Here is a 24,131-nt window from a genome sequence, read left to right as displayed (position 1 = left end):
AACTTTGGGGTGAAAATGAAACAGTTAGGCCCTCAGAGGTGGCATGGTGACTAGTTTTAAGAGCCGACACTGAAATGACCGCTGGAAAAGAACAGCCCACATTTCGAAGGTTGGATTTCATTTCTGTGTCATGTACAACACAGAGAACACTAACATTGGGATTATCTTACGGTAAAGGGGAAAGAACATTTTCAATATTTCTGTCTCAGGTCATCCTGGAATGGAGTATACCTGCCATACAAAGATCCCAAGCCCCCCTGAGCAGTGTGTGGCACACACGCTTGTCCTAAGAGATATCATAATACAGGATGAAACTGACATAAAACTCTGGACATCATAAGTATAAGAGGTCAAGGGTTTGAAAATATGTCACAGAGACACATTGTTTGAAGGTCTTTTAGTGTGGAGGTCACCTCTCATATTAACAGCAGAATGGAAGACTTCTACTCGCTGGTCTTGAGGTTATAGTTTGTGATTGTTTAGTTTTGATTTCTCAAAGAAACCCAAGGGCTAAAGGCAGTCTGAACCACTACTCATTAATTCACTACCTTCCTCTCTCTTAGCTGTTGAACAAAATCAAGTATTGGATTCCCACCAGGCTTGATATTCAAAGTATTCGGGCATTCCTTGTTGAAAACAAGCTATCTTCACAGTAATGTGTACGTAATCATAAACTTTCAAATCAGGCAAATTTCATCTGATATTTTATCTCATGAAGCTGTCTTCTCCCTACCCCCCCACAACACACACAAATCCTGCACTGAATTTTTAAATTCTGAAGTTAGCATTTCAGAACAAACCTGAACACAGAGCGCAAAGGAAGAGGTGGTGGATTTCCAACTTTAAGAACCATGTATGCGTGCTCACGTCTGTAATGTTGACAACTGTAGACGTGTAACCAAAGAAGGCAAAGATACAGGTAAGAGACCCCAGTCGTGGGTTTCAGCTGTGCTGGCTGACCATCCCTTCGCCCCTCAGCATCACAGGATGCTCTTCTAAGCCCTGCCATGACTTGTACAGAAGGATCTGATATATATGAGAATCATCAGTGCTTCTGCCTGCTCTCACCATGTGGGAACTTAGTGTTAAAAAGTGAACTGGTCTTGGTGTGTGTGTGTGTGTGTGTGTGTGCAAAAAAAAGTGTGTTCATGCACGTGGAAGCCAGAGATCATTCTTCTGAGGCAGTGTCTCTCACTGCACCTAGAACTCTGTGGTCTGGATAGGCTGATGGCCAGCAAGCTGTAGGGATACACCTGTCTCTACCTCCCTAGGATGCAGGCACCTGCCATCTACACAGACATTAAGGCTCCATACTTAGGTCCCCATCTTATTACAGCAAGCATTTCCCCAGCCCCAGCCACTGCTCCCAACCCAAAGCTACCATCCCATATACTTTAGATTGAGCAGGGGATACAGAAGTTTAAATGTCACTTTAAATTTAAATATGAAGTTCGAGACCCACTAACACTTTGCGTGGAGTACGCGTTTGACAAATAAACGGAGAAAACGGGTACTGAATGAGTGTTTTCTTGAGATATTCTGACAACCCGAAGCATGGGGTGGCAGTACACTTTTGGATTGTTAACACAGCATATTCTACTCCACGCAGACTTATAAAAATATGTATTTTACATAAATTATGCTTTTCAGAGTAAATTAATATTTATCACATCCCCTGATCTTGGCATGATGTTGTTTTGAAAGAATAGAATTAGATGTTCGTAAGTTAATTGTGCTCATCACAAATGTCAACTGAAGAGTTTTTTTTTTTTTTGAGTATTCATATGCAGAAAATAAAAACCAAATCTGTTCCTCATAGTTTAAGGGGTGAGCTATGGGAAGGCACCTACTGCTTTAATCTTGTTGGACGTTTGGCTCTGCACACAGTTCAAGACAACAAGTTTCTTAGACACACAGAAGGATTTTATTCTTCTGTCCATTTTTTTTTTAATGAAAACTGAATTTTGACAAAATGAATCCTTGAGTGGGCAGTATCTATAAGCATCCGGAGGGCAGTTTTCCCACTACTTATATCCAAAAGCAATTGAGCCCATTGCCGTGGCACAGTCACCAAGGTGACTAGCTACAGAGAGTTATACCTAGACGGTCACAGAGAGAAAGGAGGCCTGTGACCATGAACTCAGTGATGTGTAGAACAAATTCTCCCCAATCCCAAGGGACCCCGTCTGTTCAGTTTCAATCAACTTTCAGTGGAACTTCATGTGTGAATCAGTCCTTTAAATGGGGGGACATGGGAGGAGAAGAGTCTCCTCTCTCCCCAGAAGTCTTGAGCATGCGCTCTGCAGTCTCAGCGACACACCAGGCAGTTTCCCTGGTAGTGTTGCCCCAAGTGTGGCCTCAGTCCTAGTCACTGTCCTGACAGTAGTGTCCCCTTGCATCCCCCAGTATGGTATGCACATCTAGGCAATTGAAGAGCTGAATATACAGGAGTATCTTGGTAAATATACCTCTAAGCCCATGGTTTCTTGGGACTAAGACCATTACGGCTGGAAGTAAGTATCTTTGGATGGCAAGGATGGAACACAGCTCCCTCTTCTGAACTGGCCATTTGGGAAGTAACTGGTGTTATTTTTATGATCCTAGCCTCTTCCAGTTAGTAGAAAGGAGCTAAATGACCAGGGGCAATAGCATAAGCTCCTGGGACATAGAACCATCTGTTTTTGACTAGAGACAATGGATAAATGAACAGAACACATAGTCACTGTCCACCACAAAGCTAAAATCCTTGCCTTGTACCCCTTGTACAGCTTCAAACTTTTCTTTTACCTTAAATCAATTAGTATGTCTCGGTGCAACTTTCACTGTGCAACGTTCCTCTGGTTCAGTGAGTCACTGAGTCCTAAATGGAACCCTTGTTCTCACTTATCCATTACTAAGTGGTTTAAAACTTTATAGATGGTTAGACCCAGGGGGCATCTCTTTCCTCTTAAGAAAATACAAGACCTTCAAAACATACCCTGAGCTGGATGAGATGTGTCTAAACATGCACATTCTTGGGAGATGGCAGAGAGATGGAGGACTAACAATCTTGGAAGACCAACAAGGCATTCATTTTAATGTGGAGCAATTTAATTTTAACCTATCACAGGTCAAAGGTCTCGGGTAAGTTTTACTTAATTCGGTAAGAAACCCAATTCCTAAGAAAGCAAACACTTCTACTACCCCTTGCTACTGCCTAGGATCCCATTTCTTCACTGTGTACACAACACTAAAAGGCCCCGTGGATTTCCCGGCAGGCAAAGAGGAACCTTACCTTGCATGAAGAAGGAGCTAGGGAAAGTGCTGGCTGCTGGCTTGGAGGAAGGGTACCCTGGTGAGTCCCTGTTGTAGTCGGCAGTGCTGGCTGAAGGAGCGTAGACCTGAGGAAGGAGAACCACAGGAAATTTGCTTTCAACATTGATCAAAGCATCTCTACATCCACGGTTTGGTAAGAAGCTGGCACAAAATGCTAAATTTGGATGCTGTAAGAGCCTAAACCTGATCCAACCCTAGAAACACTGCCTCCTTTGAATACAGAAAAAAAAAGTGCTGTGTATTTGTGTCAACATAAAATAATCAGGGAATGAGATTTTCCAGGCTGGACAAGAATACTGCAAACCATGTCTTGGTGATAAATAGACTCTGCAGGCCACGGAGTGGCCACCATCGACAGATTCCTTTCTTTTTTAAACAAGATGGCCGTGAGCATGTTAGGGGTAAAACAGAACTATGTAAGCAGTCTCTCCCAAAAGGCAGACCAAACCTCTACCTTTCAATTCAAAATTTCACTTGCCGTGTAGGAGGTAGGGAGAAGGCAGGCAGAGGAGGGATGGAGGAGAAGGGGGAAGGAGGGGGAGAGGGGGGAGAAAGAGAGAGAGCATGAATCATGAGTGAGTGATAAGTACATATATATCATGGACTATTAATCCACAGTGTCTGCGGAGACACAGGAAGAAGGCCATTAAGTGCCTAGATCAGCACCAGACCACCAAGAACCAGTATGTACACAGGAAGAGGAGCTGTCTCTTTTTAAGTGCTTATTATATTTCTGTGTACAATAAACTTTAAAAGTGTGCCAAAACCCTAATTTACTTAACATTCGTTTACTGATCCTCACGGGGCTCGGGGAAGCAGTTCCTTTTAAAAATAGCCCCTGCGTTTGCTTGTTTGTGTTTCCTTGAAGCAGGACAGCATCACAGTGAAGCATAAATTCATAAGGTACAGTTTAACTCTAATTGGTTCTCTCCCTAGCCTTTTCCTGCTAAATATAATCTTTTTTTTCTTCCTTTTTTAATTCCCATTTTCCTTTGCTCAAAGTTCCTCTCTCCAGATGGTCGGAAAGACTGAACGGCTCATCCTCTTGATGAAAATGGATACCTTCCTGCCTCCATTTTGAAGCAGGCAGCGGCGCACAAACTTGGCAGTGAGCCTGCTCTGATATTCACAGGTCACACAGAGAGAAGAAATTCACCAACAAAAAGGCAGCGGCGGAATTACAAAAACAAAAACAAAAAAAAAAAAAAAAAAAAAAAAAAGAAGAAGAAGAAGAAGAAGAAGAATAAAAGCATTTTTTTTGCCACGTATATCAAACACCCTAAAAATTATATAATTCCCTTAGAAGAACCATGACTCATAATGCGTAAGCGTTAATACCAGGGTTAGGGTTTCACAAAGGGTCGGTCCACAGAGACAGATGTGGGAAATGTGCCTCTGCATCCATACATCAAATAAATGCTCCACACGCCCTTGAAAATCTGAAGGCCCTGGCCATGCTGTGGACAGCAAGGATGTTTTCCCCTAAGTCATGGAGGGATTGAAGTTCCATTTTGTAATTTTCGCTATGACTTTCTTCCATGGATGCATGGCAATCTATTTCTAGAGGGTTCCTAATTAGGGTCAGGGGAAGTGCCACGTCATTTCTGAAGCGCCTTTAAGAAGCACAGAGTGAAAGGCAGGGCAGGATCCAGCTTGGGTCTTTCCTGGGAACGGTGCAGCCAACAAACAGGTGGTGTGCTACGGTTCAGAAAGAGCTAAGGGAGAATAAAAGGGTGATAAAATGATTCCTCCCACAAGAAGTGATCATTAAGTCACCTTGTTCAGGTGGCAGCGCGAACACACCATGGCTGCCTTATGTCCGCACGCCTCACACCGGCAGCTGAACCATCGGCCTAATGTAAGCTGACTGCACATAGCATTATTGTCTTTCACATTTTAGAAATGTTTACATATTTACTGGAAAAATGGCATTTTCCTGCTATTTAACCACTTGTGTGATAAAAACTAGAATCAAATCTTTGAAGACAATTTATAAGTTAATATTAGTAATTACTCTACCGCGATTACACTTCAACACGCACAGTAGATATCAATACTTTTTGATCATATTAATATGGCCTCTGTGTCTCTCTCTCTTTTTCCCACCCCCCACCCTCTCTGGCTTCTATCCCTCCCTCTCTCTCTATGTCTTTAAATTTTGGTGAAACTGTTTCACACTTTTGGGAAAAGATAAGAAAACATTTGTGATCAAATTTAGGTACATATAAGAAAGCCTCTTTGACTCTAAATTATGAATAACTTAAAATAGCTAAGGGTAACATTGTTTTTGGAAAATTCACGAATACTGCCTGTCTGTGAAAGTATATCTGCAAGACATAAGATTTTAGCACACACTGCGATGTGAAATTTCCGATATCCTGATATCCTGATGTGCTGTAGCCAATTGCAGACTTGCTTTGTTTTGGATTTCTGAGACAGCATCTCTCTATTTTGCAGCCCTGGCTGTCCTGAGACTTGGTATAAAGACCAGGCTCACTGAAGACATGGAGATCTGCCTCCCAAGTGCTAAGATTAAAGGTGTGCACCGCCACACCAAGAAGAGACTCTTTATACATTATGAAAACTTTTGTTAACCAGAAACAGAACACGTTTATGATTTTTTTTAGAGATAATTTTTATGTGTCTTCTAAAATACAAAGCTGATTACACAACAATTTACAGCAAAGGTATGACATCACTCGCTTACCCTTAGGGATGGTGTTTTCTCGCCTTGTGTCATTTTAAGACATATGATCTATATTTTTGTTTATATAAGTTGATACTGCGCAGATCTGTTTTTTAAAAGTTGAAGAGGCTTTCTCTGCTGCAACTTCCCACATTCTATTTGTTTGCTCATAGCTGACTGATGGTGGCCCAGGGGATGAAATCTGAGGCACGGTACAACTCAGGGACAGAGTCTACCACTTGGACATGTGCCAGCCCGCCGTGCACAAGGAAAACATGAGTCTGAGCACTCATAAAATTCAAAAATTTAAGTTCAAGTAACCGTCATAATACACAGAACCTGTTAGAGCCACACAATTACTTTTTATTCTTGTTTTTCATCCTTTGATACATGACCGTTTAACGTGGCAGCGAAGGCCCATGGCGTCTGCAGCAATAGCAATGATAACACTGCCTCTAACGTTTCAGATTTTTAATAACAATGACAGCCAGTGGGCAGCAGGTCCGCCTCTCCTTCACTTGAGTATTTGTCAGGTTTTCAGTCTCAAGTCGTCCATGGGGCAGTTTCCATAAAACGTTTTTAAATGATATTAATTTTGATACTCATATATTTGTTTTTATTGTATATTATTATTATTATTATTATTATTATTATTATTATTATTATTACCATTATTACCCCTAGGTCTGTAGAAAGATTACTTCTCTAACTAGAATTGTTTAAATATCAAATATGGGAGTGGGGGGAGGGGGAAGCCTAAAAATAAAATCAGCCCAATTTTCCCAATTGAAAGGAAAATTCCAAAATCAGTGTTATTTATTTAAGTGACATCAACAATGAAGCAAAGGAAAATGTTAGGAGAAACAAAAGCTCCTTCTCCCCCTGGAAGGTAACTTAGGTCAAGATAAATACTGGACTCTCACTGTCCCCTCAAGTGGAAGGAAGTGTGAAGTATTGTCAAATTAGAATTGGGGAATGTTGGCTGTAGATAAAAACTCATCAGCCCTCCCCTCAAATCATTTAATGAGTGGAGACCTCATGGAAAATATAGTATAACATTTCACAAAAAAATTCCTCACCACCATCTTATTTCACAATCCTAGATTTAAAGTAAAATCACAAAACCGAAAATTTAACAATAATACTGATTGATGGGAGTCTAAAAACATTTTTTTTTACGGATAGAATTTCTACTGTAGGGGCTGGAGAAATGGCTCAGCGGTTAAGAGCACTGACTGCTCTTCCAGAGGTCCTGAGTTCAATTCCCAGCAACCACATGGTGGCTCACAACCATCTGTAATGAGATCTGATGCCCTCTTCTGATGTGCCTGAAGACAGCTACAGTGTACTCACATAAAATTAAAAAAAAAAAAAAAAGAATTTCTACTGTAATTTTAGAATGACCATAGCTGCATTAGCTGCCACCCAATGACCTAGTCTATAGCCATCAAGAAAATGATAGTTTAAGTTCTTCTGCTCATTAGAAAGACAGGAATGCCCACCCACAAACCGAGTGGAGAGGGTGTGGTCCACAGCCCTTCCCCTCTTGGCCTATGCGTTTTATTTTGGGAGACTTAAAGAGAACAAAGGTTATTGTCTGTTCACAACACCTCGTGTAGAACAGATTTTGTGGTAGTAGTGCACAATACAGTTCTACCTTTCATAACGGGGAGGTGGGATGGTCCTACCAACAATACCCTACATTCATAAAACTGTCGGTAGACAGGAAAATGGGCTGACTGTGGGTTCCATCATCTGACTTTTCACCTCTTGTCTCCAGATTCTTCTCTGTAAAATGGGAGCAAGGAGGCCTACTATGCATATTAGTGAGAAGGGTACGGTACCGTGTGTGAAAAACACCTAGGATGGACCCTGACACACAGTGAGCATGTGTAATAATAATAATGACAATGATAACAATAACAACAACAATAATAATAATAATAATAATAATAGAGCTCTTGTATTCAGGTCTTGCTGTCACTAGTTATCTTAAGTGTACAAATCTAAGGAAAGTTCACTCTCTCTCGCCCGGTGAAAATGTTCTATATGATAGTAAGACAAAGAGAACAGGACTGCTCACCGGACTCTATTCTCTACTAAAACTTCCTCCTTAAAGAGAGGAATTCTCTACTTTTAAATTTCATTTATCTTTATATATTCTATATTACAATAGGATGACACCATTTTCTTTTCCCTTCTCTCCCTCCAGCCCTTCTCTGAACTCATAGACTCGTTTACTGAGTACTATGGTCGAATACATATCTATATGTATATATGTATATGTAAACACAACCCGAGGAGCCACTTTTTGTTGTCCACATGTACAACAAGACATTCTTAACTATCAACATGAGCTACACTTTGGAGACAGTTTACAGAGAGTCTTATGGGATCTCATTAATCTTTTTTTCTGTATAGCAGTTTTATTTGCATATTGTAAAGCAATATTGTGAAGCCATGCATATAAATAATGTGTTTCCATAAAGGGAAACTATAACCCAGAAGACCAGAGAAAATGGCCACAGACCATGTAATATGTTGGTCAGTGGTCACTGTGTGCAATGGGTCATAGCCACTATGTTGTACAAAAGGTCTGTGCTGTCTTTTAATGTTACGACCCATACGTGATTCTGCAAATACAAATTAGGAGATCTCCTACCTACTCCTTCTCAACTATGACAACTCAACGCTCACCTAGGAAGGGATTAGCATGTGCTGCAGGGTCTGTTGGCCTTGGACTGGCCTTTGAAGCCTCTTAGCTGGGGATCACTGAGCAAGAAAGTAGAACCTTAATTCCTACATATTTCTTTCAAAAAAAAGAAAGAAGACCCGAAGGGCAAGATTGTGGGCATATTCACAAGAATGAGAGGGCATTGGTCGGTTCTATGTGGGCAAGTTAAAGTGATTGTTAGATGACCCACAGAGAAACAAGAGGAAGATGCACTATGCTTGGCAGGCCCTGGAATTACTCAGCTATGAACTGGACTCAGAGCATTCAAGTTTCCACTGTTCCAGTTCATTGAGAAAATATGACAAATTGATTTATCTCTTGGGGCTTGTTTTCCTAGTTTGTCAAATGGGGCAATTCTCACCATGAGGAGGAGTGCTGACCCACCAATCACAGTCCCTAATAAATCACAAGCATGCCATAAATGCACGGGATTTACACATTGTCAGAAGCTTCCTTGCCTTCCAACAATGTGTCTGGAAAAGTCCTGTCCAATATGTTTGTCACTAGAAACCTAAGGTTATTTTTACCGAACCTAATAAAAATGAAACAATTTGCAGTTATCAGTCACACTGGCCACGTTTTAGAGGCTCAACAGCAATAGGCAGCCATCGGTTACCATACTGGACAGCATCAGCACAGAACTGTCTATAAGGAGATCTACCTAGGCAACAACAGCTTAGCTATGACTCATTTCCAGACAGAAAGCAGAGCTGTTTCGGCGAGCTGGTGGGAGAGCAAAGGCTGGTGTCCCTGTGTGGGGCTTGCAACTGGTCCACATCCAATGTCCACCTGAGGTGTTAACCAGGACGCTGCAACCAGCGTCTTTTCATTACTAAAGTCCTATGTACCGGGACATACTGAGTCCCCACGCCCTTATGTAGCCATTCCCCAAAATGATTGCTAACTGTGCCGTCAATGAACGGCATGGAAGCATAGCCATGAGCCTAGATCTCCACCTATGCTGGAATGAAGCTCATGACCTGCACGTTCACGCTGGGCCACTGACAGTTCCGATGAAGGAATTACAGCTGGGTATATACTATTGCTTTTAGTTTTTAAAAAACAATAAAAGACTTCTATGTTTTGTTTTCGTATTATTGGTAACCAGGTCCCCTTAACCTATACTCTCTGCTTTTGTGGCCCCCACTCCCTTAGGACAATCTTTTGTACCAGTTCTCTGCAGATATGCGCTTTCTCTTGTCATCTCATCTCTATACCTGCTGTCCTCTGTCATACTTCCTGGCTTCATAAGTTCAAAGCTCTAATGAGTTCAACCTCGTTCTGCCAAAAGGGCCGCAGTTAAAAAACTTCCCCAGGTATGTACGAAGTAAAGCAACTGAGGAACGAATCAAATAGTTCTATGTATTCGTAACTGATTCATAATGAAGATTTTCATTTCCCTAACTATTTTTATTGCCATTCTGGGGCTTAAGAGGTAGTGGGTAGGTCATGAGAGAATATTTCCTGACTTTTCAAACACATATAAAATTCACCGAATATATGTGATACAGCTATATTTTATTGTTACTAACAGAACAATATTCTCTTTCCATCCTATCAGATTGCATCACAAAACAGCAGAAAGAGAATCTATGTGTATTTCCCCAAAATCTTTGAACATGTTAATACATTTGAAGTATACTCCTATAAGCACACATCCATACACTTTACTGAAAACATCGCATACCAATGTCCCCCCTTCCAGACAGCAGTTGCATCTTGATTATCTATTCATGAGTAATGAAACCTGAAACTAAATCCCTTAAGCTAATTTCAACCAGTAGATTCTTTTTTCCTCACCAAGCAAATTTTCATTGTTGGGTTCAGGGGTAGGAGATGGACGAGCTCTCCCATCCCTTCCTTGCCTGTAGAAGATATCAAGGTGATGTAGAGTGCAAAGGGGAGAGGAAGGAACCTAAGTAGTGCTCCTCTCCAAACCTGCTAGGAGCTCTGTGCTCACACAGACGACAGACTCATTGGTGCTAACTCGTGCCCTTCCACTCAAAGTTTAGCAGGAGCTGCAGCAAACCTGGCATTCGTCACGCCTGGGTATCTCCGTCTCGTCTGTTCTCGATCCAAATACAAAGGCGAGGGTATCGCTCCCTCATTTCTCCCAGGGATAACTTTTGAGTAGTCCCCCAAATGGCTGAATCGCTTTCTGAGCTGTAATTTAAATGAGCTGGACACAGCCTTCAACATGTGTAGAGATGTCCAGCAACAAAGCCCCCACTTCCATCAATAAAGAAGTGCACTAAAGGCGGAATCACTACTGCTAACAGGGTAGTCACTGTGTACCTGAGAGGTTTACAATGACAGTGCTTTCAGAAAGCAGCTTCCACTTGGTGTTACTGAAACCCTGAGGCAGTAACATGGCCAGCGGAGGCTGACTGGGTTTTCTCCGCTGTGAGGTCACATTCACATTTGAGAGTCTCTGCACATACCTTGCTATTGAGATCTCACAGTCACTCCAGCCATAAGACAGGCATGGGTTATCAAAGAGAAATAAAGGAAAGCAATTAATAATGGTGTCTCATCTTGACACAAATTTCCACAAATGCCCAAGGCCTGTGAGGATCCAAGTTCTTGTCACAGCTGACAGGGCCAAGTGGTTATGGTGCACTTTGGATAGGCCAGGCATGGCTCCAGCCAAATTGTGCATATAATTTTGTTCCACTCTCTTAGCCTATTGTCTTATGCCCATTCCGCTTTTACAGATAAAGACTGTGAGACTCAGAGAGCAGAAGTGACTGAAGTACTCAGTGTCATAGTTATGACATAATCATGACCCAGACAATTAAGTGGCATATTTGGGATTCAGAATCCTGTAGTCCTGTTTTAGTCTTGAACCTTTAAGCAGTGTGATGGTACGTTTTGGTGGCCATGCAATCTCCAAAGTGACTGAAGATGTCACTCTTACCAAAAGCTAGATCAGGACCTAGCAGCCATTTTGTCTGAAAAGGATACAGGAAGGAGGCTTCTAGACAGTGGAGCTCTTGGGAGCTGCTACAAGGAGCATGAGTTCCAGAATGAGGTTACACAAAACAAAACATACAAAAAAAAAAACAAAAACAAAAACAAAAGCATCAAGTATACATACAGAATTGTTCATGAGCTCAACAGACAGAGAGACAGAGAAAGAGAGGCAAAGTCACCGGCTAAGTGTTCCATGGGATGCAGTGGTAGAAATAACCCAGGACTAAATACAAGGACAATAAGAAGACAGGACATTATCATCTGTGTACTAAAAGACAGTGGGGACACAGCCTTGCCTGTGTGGGTTAGCCTCTCGCTCCAATACTTCATTTGATTTTTACAACTGCCGTTCTCCTGCTCTTGGCACTGAGCAGATGCTGTATTTTCTATTGCATTCAACTTGGTATCTCACAAAAATGTCCACTGCCAACATCAGGAGCACCTCAGCTTGAACTACAAGTGTCTTAGACTTCTCTGGTTACGCCTTGCTAACGGCTTCTTGAAAACACCGACATGCACCAAACTGGGTCCAGTTGAAGTCAGACTTCTTCCTGGTTCTGCTCCTTACATCACTCATCCCCACAGGAGTTGGCGTCATCACAGGCTTAGGATTGGCACGGAGAAACCGCTGTGGATGCTAAGCACATCACAGCTCTTTAATATGTTCTCAACACCTAAGGAAGTTGTTACCCAACTTCTATTTATTGCATGCTCATCAGAAAATTAAAGGTAATGTTGCGAAGATATTGCTGAATGATCAAACTATGTTTCCCCACTCTGGTCATTTCTTGTCCTAGGTGATATATCCTTATGTACGTTACCAACAGCAACAAACTCCTGATTGCCAGGTATGTATAACAGATCATCTCTCTCAATGCTTTCCTCACCTCCAGCAGCCAAATGGCATTTTCCTGATGGCAAGTACTGTTCCATTAGGAGGTGTTGAAACATCAAAGTAGCGTGTGTTGTATCTGCCAATAAATAGCTCTGTGACCTCTAAAGATACCGTTTTCTCAGTAACGTAAGGGCTGCAAATCTTCCCCGGGAAGGCAATTTCTAGAACTCTACAAAAATGGCGGATGAGAGTCCTTACACCAATGTTGATCATTGCCTTTTATCCCACTGTGCGGTGGCCTCCAAGAAAATTGTCGGAGGCTATTATTGGTGTGCCTAGTCACAGATGTAATAAGGTTAAAAGCAGCATTCTTTTTTTTTTTTAAGGTAAATATGTTTGGATGTATGTGTGAATGTATAGTGCCTACCACACAGGTTCAAATATTACCCAAAGCACTCACAGAAGCATGAATAAAACATTACATATCAAATACATATAAGAGTAATAATAAGACTGTAACAATGTAGGGAAAGATGGATGGGCATTCCTTGGTTCTACCTGGAAGGATCTTACCTTCTCCTTGCATTTATTATTGGGCTTTCCTTAGAAAAGAAATTCTAGGAACACCATTCTCCTCTTCTTCCTTTTGAACCCTAGTACCTGGGTTAATGCCAAGAGCACAGATATTTACTGCTGTGATGCAACTTAGAGAAGGGAACAGCTCAAGTGTGGGTACCATTAGGCGAATAAATTCATTCCCCCACTGAAGACCTAGGTCATGACATATGACGGTGACGAATAAGAACCAGAAGTTGCAGAAATATCTCCATAGCCACAAGACCACAATTGAGTACATCTTCCATCACTACCTGTCTTTGGGAAGCAATGCTACAGTTCCTTAGAAAGGGTGAAAGGAAAATGGCAAAGGAGTGAGAAACAAACAGTGGAGAGAGAAAGGGGGCAGTGGAAAAGAAAATGCTGATGATTTTATACTCTGATCTTGTGAAACCCTAAATGAGCAATCTCTACTTCTCTAAACCAAATGCCTTCAGTTACTGTGCCTGCATAAAATAAATACAGACAGCCACCATTTCCTAATTAGCCAATTCCTATCAGAAAGTGAGGGGAGGCATGCAGAAGTTGTTGCAAACACAAATAGAGTTTCAGAAGCAGAGACCCAAAAAAGAAAGATGTCAGTGAGGTGTGTACTCAAGGCAAACTGAGAAGAGTCAAGCACGTAGAGGCATGGGTGAGCACACAGTGTGTGCTTGTGTAGACACGTGTTTTCACATTCAACTTAGCTGCATAAAAGGAAATTTGGTAAAATTCTATGGTTGATCCATTGGTCCCAGAATGACTGTGAGAAACAGTAAGACTTTATAGTTTAAGCCTTGAACAATTATCTACCCAAGTGGTGACGCTCCTTTTCATAGTGTATCATTGCAAAATATCTGGCAGGAGAAGGGATAAGTGTCTAAACATCCTTGTTGTCATACAACTGAATGAGGCTAGGAATTGGGCTATATGTGACAGCCCTTAATTTAAGTAGCCTCACAAATTACCAATGGTCTAGGCTACCTGAATGATAACTTTCTTATCAGGAAATGATATTTCCTGATGGAACTATGCTATGCTCTGAAGCATCACATTTGATACTGACTGATGTTTCAAACAGATGCCTTTGTCTCCTGCATACCAAGAGAACTGTTATGAACACCGAGTCGCCAATCTGCTAGAGTTCCGAATTGCCATGGTACACTGCAAAACTATTACCCCATCTCCCCTTTCACTGAGAATGAAAAAAAAAAGTAGAAATTATCTTTTTTTTTTTCTGTTAAAACATATGGCTCTAACTACTTTCAACGAAAAACAAAGGCACAAAATAATTACCAAATGTAGGACACTCTGTGGCACAGATTGAAATGAAAAAAAAAAAAAAAAAAAGAATTGCTATGCAAATTCTCAACATATCTAGCCAATCAGCTTCCTCTCTATTATACCTCACCTCCATCCCCGCCATGTGCACACCTCTCCTCCATGGTCCCCCACACTCAGGGAAATGTTCAGGTAAAATCAATAGCCACAGTCCCAGCTTAACTCAGAGCACAGCTGCCAGCTAGCACAAGGCTGGAAGCTTCTGAACGAACAAGAATTGTGAAGGAAACTATTCAATAAAGACCAAGTTATTAAAAAAAAATCTTATAAGAAGTGAGCCATTAAAAAGAGCCTAATATTTCTGACAAGAGACCATGCAATAGAAAAGTAAGTTGTCAACAATGATTAGTTTGTGTCTTTGGGCACATTCAAAACATAATTAAGTTGACTTTCTTTAGGTTATTTTTTTATATGATAAATTTTCCTTAATTTTGGAGAAAATTAGTTTAAAGATTTACCACCAGCAATCTTAATAATATTCTGGAATAAGATCAGTATAAATAAATGTAAACTAATAATTTCTTTAACAATATGATCACAGTACTTATGCTCCTTTGAGTTCTAAGAAATGTAATTTTTAATAGGCATCTTACTTTGTTTAATAATCTTGAATGTTCAAAATAGAAATAGATGGTTTGTTAATATGAAGAAAAAGGGTAACAATGCCAAAGCTTCAATCTTTGTTCATATAATTAGCAAAGACTAGGTCTTCTGTCTGTAACTTCCTAATCAATAGGTAGATGGATAAAAAACGAAATTGATGTGTGTACATTAAATATAAAATATGTATATGTGTCTGTGTATAAGATGATGTCAAATATGAGAGATTATTAAACATGGGCAGAACAATAGAGAAGAGCTGTTGAATGGGTGGGAAGTTTCTCTGGGGTCATGAAAGTAGAAGCTAGTTTGTCATGATGGTTCAGAATCCTAAACATACCATATACATGTGAATTAGTTACTTCATATTGGTTCATTTTAGGTTATATAAATCTTACCTTAACTAAAAATCAACCAAACAACCAACCACCAACCAACCAACCACCAACCAACCAACCACCAACCAACCAACCACCAACCAACCAATCAAAAAACCTAAAATAACACATCCCAGATCTCTAACTCACATACCATCCCTGAACATACAAGTTCAGACCCATGTGTAGGAAGACAGATAGTGGGCCATAGTTCTAAAATAACTCAGGTTTGCTGTCGTTTTCTAGACAGACAATTTAGGTAAATTATGTAGCTAGTGTTAGGAACAGAAGCTGCCTTTCCACTGAAATTCCAACTGTCCTCTTAATAAAGTTACTCACAATGTCTGTCAGCACGATCAATGTTCTCATCTAAGGAAATGAGCATGTATTTGTTTTTCCTGTTGGTCTTAAAGCATTAGCTATGAGGACTGCCCAATGGAAACAAAAGAGTGCCTTTCTGAATTTGACCACAGGCAGGTCATCTAGTCTCTCTGTCATGTGACATTCACTGAGGAATGGGACTATCCTGGGAGAAGGGCAGATCTCAAGGTATCTTGTTTGCACAGTCTGAAAACACTTTTGACAGTTTCCTTCCATTGAAAACTTCTTGCTATATAGGCAATTTATTCCTCTCTTTTCTTGGACAAGTCCACGGAGGAGTGGGTATTTGTGTGGGATGTGATATGGACCAGATAACCTTCTGACAAAGGCTATTTCAATACATGTTAAGGGAAGGGTTCATCTTCTTTAGCTTCCTTAGCCCTTTACTTTTACAAATTTGTGTCTTTGGTGAATTTTATGGCTCTTATCTCCCAGAGGATACAATGGCCCTTCAGGTCGTTTTAGAGGCTGCATTTAAAAGCATGACCAAAACGAAGGTTCTCTTAAAGTAGAGAGCCAATAAAGTATATCAAATAAATAAGGAAAAGTACAGGGAAACAATTCCTCTCTACCTGCAAGATTCATGTATCAGATTAGCAGCTTTGAAGGGCTTCCCAGAAGTTCATGTGCCTCATTCAGAAAAACTATCTTCAAATATCACGAGTGGAGTTTTTAGGGGACCATAGGTAACAATGTCAGTCCTTTCATCAGGGAGATGTCAGATAGAGGTAACACAGCTGGTAAAGAAATTAGGCTGCTCTTGCACAGCTGTCCCAAACTGATGTGCCAAAGCCCTGAAGACATTCACCAGCGCAGGGTCTATGAATCTCACTTGCACTGTTTGTGGTATGTGGGACCTAGTTTTTCTGACCCATATTCTCACAACAAGATTGAGCGAAGTTACAACCAATCGCAACCTGATCCATCATCTCAATCCTCTCGCCCCACCCCAGTCTGAAACTGAAGCGGACCCACAAGCTGGCGGGTTATGGAACACTTTGGGGGTGTCTTTTCTATGATGAGAACTCAGAACCAGGGTTCACGGGTTAGAGGACAGCATAGATCACAACTCTCAGTGGCATGCACCCTCTAAAAGATTGTGTCCTTTCCCCCTCTATGTTTGCAGGGATTCCCCATCCCACCCACCTTTATCTGATGTCCAGACAACTATTCTGGCATTCATGCCTGCCCCGCCTCACTGGTAACTTGTTCTACTCCAACAGAGTTGAGTAGTTGTTCTTTCTACCACTCCCCCCATTTTCCCTAGTAAACAAGAGGTCAGGCCTTTACCTTTCAGTTGGAATCCCTGGATTTTGCTACTGTGAATCCCATTTGACTTCTATTCCTGCAAGTGTGGTAAAGGTGCTCTTGCACATCCCCTTCTGATACCCCAGTTCCCCGATAATCAATATTATCGGAGGACACTAGCTATGTCTACCGACTTTTTTCTACCCATCTTGTTTGGTTATAACCTAGCACTTGTTTGTATTAGACCCAAACAGGGTTTTCAGTGGCATTGCTTTAGCTGTCCTGTAGAGTTTGTACCCACCCTCAGAATAAAGGACTTAGGAAAAATACATTTAAGTGTTTTTTTTTAAAACCATCCAAAATGAGTCCTCCCTAAATAGGAAAGATGAAATCTACTGCCTCCTTACTTCTAACTGATAATCTTAAGTGAGAAAGCTAGTCCACAGAGCAGATACAGGATTTCAGCCAAGTGCATGTCAAAGATTTACAGTTGGTGGAAGAAGCCTGAAGGTCTGGCTATTTTTGTTCCCTGAATTCCCTGTGTTCTGCTCCTGCACTTAAAGCCAGATGCTGAAGCACACAGTATCAAGGAGGGAGGATACCAGAGCTCTGAGGATTCTGCAGTTGTCCCAGGAGTCAGAATCCCTAACAGCTCTGTTGAGTGCAGTATGTGAGAGAGAACAAAACCTTCCACTTCTCAAATCTCTTCAGAGTCCAGGCAAAGAAGACAGCAAAGAATCTCAGCCAGGAGTGGAGACAGGCAGTGCACCATTCAGCTTTCGTGACTGCGCAGGTCAATCAGGATATGGTTCATGTTTATCCATTTTTGACTTCTCCTAGGTTTAGGCTTCTGTGTAACCAGAAAATTGATGTTGGTGCTGGCTTCCCAATAATAGCATCTTTCTTCTGTGATGTATCAGCTATATCACAGAGGACCATATCAACGTGACTGTTCTTACGGTGGTGAGGATCTCTGGTGTTTTCTAAAATGGTCTGATGTCAGCCAACTGGGTACGAAAATGCTAAGATTTGCATTTTTCTTGAAATGTGATGCTATTTTTGAGCTTCTAATTGGCCAAAAAAAAAAAAAAAAAAAATTAACTGCAAGCAATTAAGTGTGGAGGAGCACACCAAAGGTGTCTCCGATTTGGGCATCTGGTGAATTGATTTGCCATTGAACTGGGAGGCTAATATTAGGAATGGGTGAGCCAAGCCATGGTTTGTGTTTGCTCAGTGTCTCATACTAGTTTTCCAAATGTCATGGTCTCAGCAAAACCCAAAACACATTTTCTCAGCACTTCTCCCTTTTCAACCCATGTGGATTTCGAGAGAAGTTTAATTCATATGTTTCTGATTTATTTACATGCAACTCATCAGAATGTTGTTTTGTACTTGCTATTTGATGTCCAGGAAGCCTGTTGAGCCTTTCCTTTGAGGTTTCTCTCCCCCCACCGCAGGACCAGGAAGCAATGATTTACAATAGTAAGAGAACTGGAGGAAAGAATGCTCATCCGAATCTTCGATATTTCTCTTCAAAGGTTCAAATTCTGTTCAAAACTCAAACTGTATTAAGGCTGAATATAATTCTATCTTGGCAGACTGTATTTTGGTATTTCCTAATTGACACTCTCCTTGAAGTTACCAGTCCCCTCCTGGTGTACACGAAAGTGCATGTTTGCCATGGATGAATACCACAGACATCTTAAGGAGAGTCGGCAAGCTGTTTAAGAGAACCCATTCAATGTGTAGCCTGCGATCTGTGGAAAGCCCTCAGCCTCCAAAAAGAAAGCTAAGAAGATAGGCTCCTTTTCTGTGAAAACAGGCACAGGGCCTCCCAGATAGGAAACCTTCATTCTTTTTTCCAACTTATAAAATGAACACCGATTCACTCCCGTATGTCTTGATGACTGTTTAAATATATTTAGAAACATTTAGACCTCTATAAATATTTCTCCAATTGTTAGTAACTAGAATATAAATTAATAAATGAATAAGGTAAGCACTCAACCAAATAATTATTTTTAGAATACCCAAGGATGTATAGAATTTGTAGAGATGTATATATAGCCATCTGAAAGATGGCTTTTCTCCTTCTGCATTGGAAACACATAGGGAGATTTTTGACCCCTTAACATCATTTGTGTTACCATTCGGTTGACTATTTCAACAGCTAAACTGGGCTTAGATTGCATAGATCCAAATCAGATATTAAGAGCTGTCATTAGTTCTTTTGTTGTTCACTTTAAAAAAAATATATATATATATATAACAGGACTGTATCCTTACTTAAGTTTTCCAAAATTTCAGAATTTCAGACTGGACACCAAATTAATATTAGACAAGAAGCAGAGAGGCAGTCTAGGATGGCACCTTACACACAGGGCCACACTTCGCATCTGATTGTCCTCGGGGTGGGTATCTGGATTACCAATGCTGGGTAATCTGAGGCGGACTTGAGAGATTTTTTTTTTTTTTACCCATACCCATTTCAAGGTAGAGATAGCCCTCTTCCAGAAAGTTCTTTTCCATTTTCCATCTGGTGTTAGGATTGAGAAGACTCAAAATGTCTTTTTAAAATCAAATCTCTCCATCACAGCTGTTGTTGAGTGACCTGGCATGTTCCAAGACAAACCAGACACCCAGACACAGATCTGTTTTCAGCAATGAGCCACTGCCATGCATTTGAGGAAAGCAGCACACACACGCACACACATATGTATACACACATACATATGTATACACACATATTGTTGTTGTTAAGCTACCACATAGGACTTTTAAATACAAAGTATCTAGTAGTGGTATAAACAATAAGTAGCAACATTTAATTTCTCTCTCTCTCTCTTTCTTTCTCTCTCCATATATACATATATATATATGTGTGTGTGTGTGTATATATATATACACACATATATACTCAAATATCCAAATAGCCACTTTTAAAGTTATGTGACTAGAGCAAATCAACTAATCACTAGTTGCTCCGAATGCAAGCACATTCTAGCATTTATTCTAACCTAAGATTACAAGATGTCAAAATCAGTACCATTATCAAATGCCTACAGACCAAGTTCACAAAGTGAAGAGAAGGAATCCACACAGAAAAGAACTAGGCTTCCAGAAATACCTCAAACATCATAACCATCGGAAAGACACTCTTGCTTCTCTACGGAGTCCAACATCTCCACCCCAAGCAGGTTCATGACTTTTTGAATGACATAGCCAAGCTGTGTCATGCAAAGCTGGTCTACAGAACTATCTAATGCCCCCACCCCTACCTACTCAAGACAGGGTGACATTGTATAGCCCTAGGACTCAAAGAGCAGACCAAGTTGGCCTCAAACTCAGAGATCTGCCTGCTTCTGTGTCCCACCTGTTAGGATTAATTGCCTGAGCCGAGACAGTTAGCCAATCTCACAGTAAGAAAAAGTTATTGGGGGTGCTGCTTTGGCTATTGTGATTAGGGGTGATCCTGTTAATGGAAACACAAAAGATGCCATGTTGCCTTTCAGGCTATGTCAGCTACTCACTGTGTTTTGTTTTCAAATGCAATAGTTGGAATAAATAGAAAATTTCTCTCTGATGGGTTACCAGGCTGTGGAACAGAGTATATGTGAACCTAAAAGCATTACAGAACATTTTTATGGGCGGCATGAAACAGGTCTACAACACTCTTTCCCCACAGTGCCCATGAGAGCTTCCCTTGGCCTATCAGAGATGCAGTCCTTGCTGGGCAGCGGTAATAAGGAGTCTCTTCCTGGGCATCCCCCCACTGCCATGAGTCCAGCGAGGGGGAAGATACTGTGTGTGGCACACAGTTCTCCAAGCATATTTTTCCTGCAGGAGAAATACTTGTAGATATTATTTTTCCCCATCTTAGGGCTGATGACACATGGCCACATAAAATCTGATAGAACTTCATATCATCCTCTGTCCCTTCAGAGCATGAGCTCAAATTCCAGGAAGTGTTTATCTAACCCCCCCCCACACAGACACACACATAAGCACACACACACAGACTCACACATATACACATACACACACACACACACGCAGACACATACACACAGACACACACACACAGACACACACACACACACACCCCTACTGTTACTATTTTTTCAGTGTCATTTCAATGTTTAACAACCTGATCTAACAGACATTGGAAACATGTCCTTCGCTTCTCGGGGAGGGACCTGATCCCTCCCTACCCCCACATATACACATAAACACACACACACACACACACACACACACACACACACACACTTGTTTGTAACTTCAGCCTGCTTCTGCCCATCTTGATGGAATGACCTGTTCTCGGATTTTAACAGACCAGTGGACAATTCTTTGTGTTTGTTTTAATTGAAGGTCCTTAATGTGGGCCACATGTTTCTCTTGGTGATTTGGACAAGCTGAGGAGGAGGCTGGGCAGGGAGCAGAGAGATGGGGGATGGTGGGGAAGAGGAGAAGGTGGGGAGCGGGTGGATGATGAAAAGACCAGTTCCACAAGCAAAGCACATTAGCAAGCCAGAGTGGAAAGGGCCGGAAGGAAAACCCACCCACCTCACCCCTGTGCTCACTCTATCAACCTGCAATTGCGGCAATCAAAACCATATGTCGGTTCTTCCAGATCTTTCTCACAGGACAAACATGCAAAGGGCCTCGGGCCTGGCGTTGCCATCAAATGGTAATTGATACCACATGAGCCACAAAATAGAAAAGCACATGCAAACGGCAACCTCTCTTTCTCTGTGCAACCCCTCCCCCCGACCCCACAGCCCTTCCTCGGCCCCTTGAGAGGGATGAAATTGCAGGTCTTGCCGGGCTGCTAAGTGCACCATGCACCACAGAAAAACAAGTGTATGAGGCCTCGGGAGCCACCTGTAAATGAGAGAGGGAGGAGGGTCCACTGGCCAAGAGGGCGGCTCGGGAACAGGCAGAGGCTAAGGGTCACCCCGGGTTAACGCAGGGATCATGAGGGAAAATGGGCACAGGTGTGAAGCTGATCACAGGCCTAGAGCAGGAAATGACCCTCTGGTCCCTCTGCACATCCGGCTAGGACAAGCCTGTTCCTGCTACCACCACATCTGTCTTCCTTTCCTCCAGCCAGTGAGAGATTAGGAAAGTGGAAACCACTCCCCAATTACAAGGCAATTAGAAGCAAAATGACCCTGATCCTGAGTCTGTTACCCTCCCCAGTCAAAGGCTTTTTTTTCCCCTGCACCCTATTGTTCTCCATAGGAGAGAGAAAAAGAAAAGAAAAGGAGGGAAAGGAGGGAGCTAGGGGTCCTGGCAGTTGCTGGCTGACTGTTAGTAAAGGAGGTAAAAATCATCTCGTTTCTACAGGCTCTGACAGAACCGCCAAGTAGCACACGGCGCTCGCCTTTGCATGTATATATTTTCTTATTAACTCAATCGGGCAGAAATTTGCAGAGATTTGTTTGGATCTGGGAGTCACAACAGAATGTCAGTTTTACAAACCAAGGCTCATTCTGTGGTGGGATGTACAGCCCTGGACCAAACTATCCCCCCCCCCCCCACACACACACAAGCTATTGGTTCCAATTCCTCCGGCAGCCGCTTCTGAGCAAACGACTAAACACACAGGCGATGACTCTCCACTCTCTTCCTTCTGCGTAGCCCCTTATATGTGGTATTTTCATCTTATAGATCGTATGAAGTTTAAATATTTTCCAGATGGGCCGAGGGAGTACAGAACCCTGTAAACACTCTAAGTTATAAAAGGACCAACTAAATACTTAAAACAGAAGACGACAGTCACATGGTTCCTCTGCCAGTGGGACACGGGTGAGCTAACGCTGGCAACCGTAGGAAGGGGGACAGAGAGCAATCCCCAACCCCCAAGTCTCAAGATGGGCTGATTCCTCCTCATTTAGATGGGATCTATTTATATCCTTTCTATGTAAACCGGTTCCAAAAAAAGAAGATTTAAACTCAATTTAAAATTCAATACATCTCAGTGGTAAGCAAGCCAAGGATGTTTATAACCTGAAGATAAATTCCACTGTTCCAAAGTGGGGAAAAATAACAAGGCCCCTTCATTCCATACATCGTTTGTCCTGATCCCAGCAGCCCTTTCTCCAAGTGTGGCAAGACCTGCAGCCTAGAGGCAATGCAGGCAACACCAAGGCAAGAGGGAATGGGGAAAAATAACCAGACTGGAGAGAATGGAGTCGCATGGGCAGGGGATGGGAACAAAAGTTCTGGTGAGTGGCAGGGAAGAAAGGTAGCAGAAAGCAGGTGGCAACAAGGCAGAGCAGCTTAGGTGTCGCTTAGGAAGTGTCAGACCAAGCAGGCTGGGGACAGACCACTTTGGGGAGACTGAGACCTTACCTCTGCTCTCCCTTCATGGTCCACGAAACATAACCCTGCATTTGAGCATCTGCACTGTTTAAGTTTCATCCCGTGGTGGTGCTTGCTGATTGGTCAGGCATGGCTGACAGCATCAGAATTGCAATCTGACAGACAAGAACGAGAGCAGGACCACAGCCCAGAATTCATAGCGGGAGGCCGAGAGGCAACCTCGGGCTGGGTATATGTGCCTCAGACCTGCAGATGTCTGCGGCAAGGCCTGGGACTGGCTTGGGGGTGGGAGGGCCTAGGAGGAGGCTGGGAGGAGTACATGGGGGTGGGGTGGTGGGACAGGCCCAGACACCCAAATGACCAGACTCCAGGCATCATCGTGGTGTGAGCTACATCTAGAACATGGTTAGAGAGCTTTTTTTTTCTTGTCATTCCATGCTCGTGAATTACAGGTCTCTGTCCCTGAACTTGTTTTTACAGAGAAGTGGTTGGTGCCTCCAGTCTGGGGATACTACAGTTAAGTTTTCAGGTGTATCTTTTGTTTTTATTGAGACAGGGTCTCATGTTTCTCAGTCTGATTTTCAACCCACCATGTAAGGAAGGCTGACATTTAGCCCTGATCCCCCATACCTTTTCATGCCTCCCCCAACCATGTGCTAGAATTACAGGCATTTGTCACCATCCCTGGCTTTCTTTACAGGTATTTATACCTTGAAACTC

At 42.0% G+C, this 24,131-nt stretch overlaps 1 protein-coding gene across 1 annotated transcript in view; it reads right to left on the bottom strand.

Annotated features, from left to right (window-relative positions):
- TCF4 (transcription factor 4) overlaps positions 1-24,131 on the bottom strand; it is a 337,487-nt gene that overhangs the window by 50,746 nt on the left and 262,610 nt on the right. Inside the window, exon 9 of the mRNA XM_080920183.1 lies at positions 3,275-3,380. Within this exon, the coding sequence (XP_080776309.1) occupies positions 3,275-3,380 (106 nt within the window). The remainder of the gene's footprint in view (positions 1-3,274; positions 3,381-24,131) is intronic.

Source organism: Micromys minutus (assembly GCF_963924665.1).
Source record: "Micromys minutus genome assembly, chromosome: 8".
In the NCBI taxonomy this organism is placed as follows: domain Eukaryota; kingdom Metazoa; phylum Chordata; class Mammalia; order Rodentia; family Muridae; genus Micromys; species Micromys minutus.
This window is presented reverse-complemented; position numbering and strand designations above follow the sequence as displayed.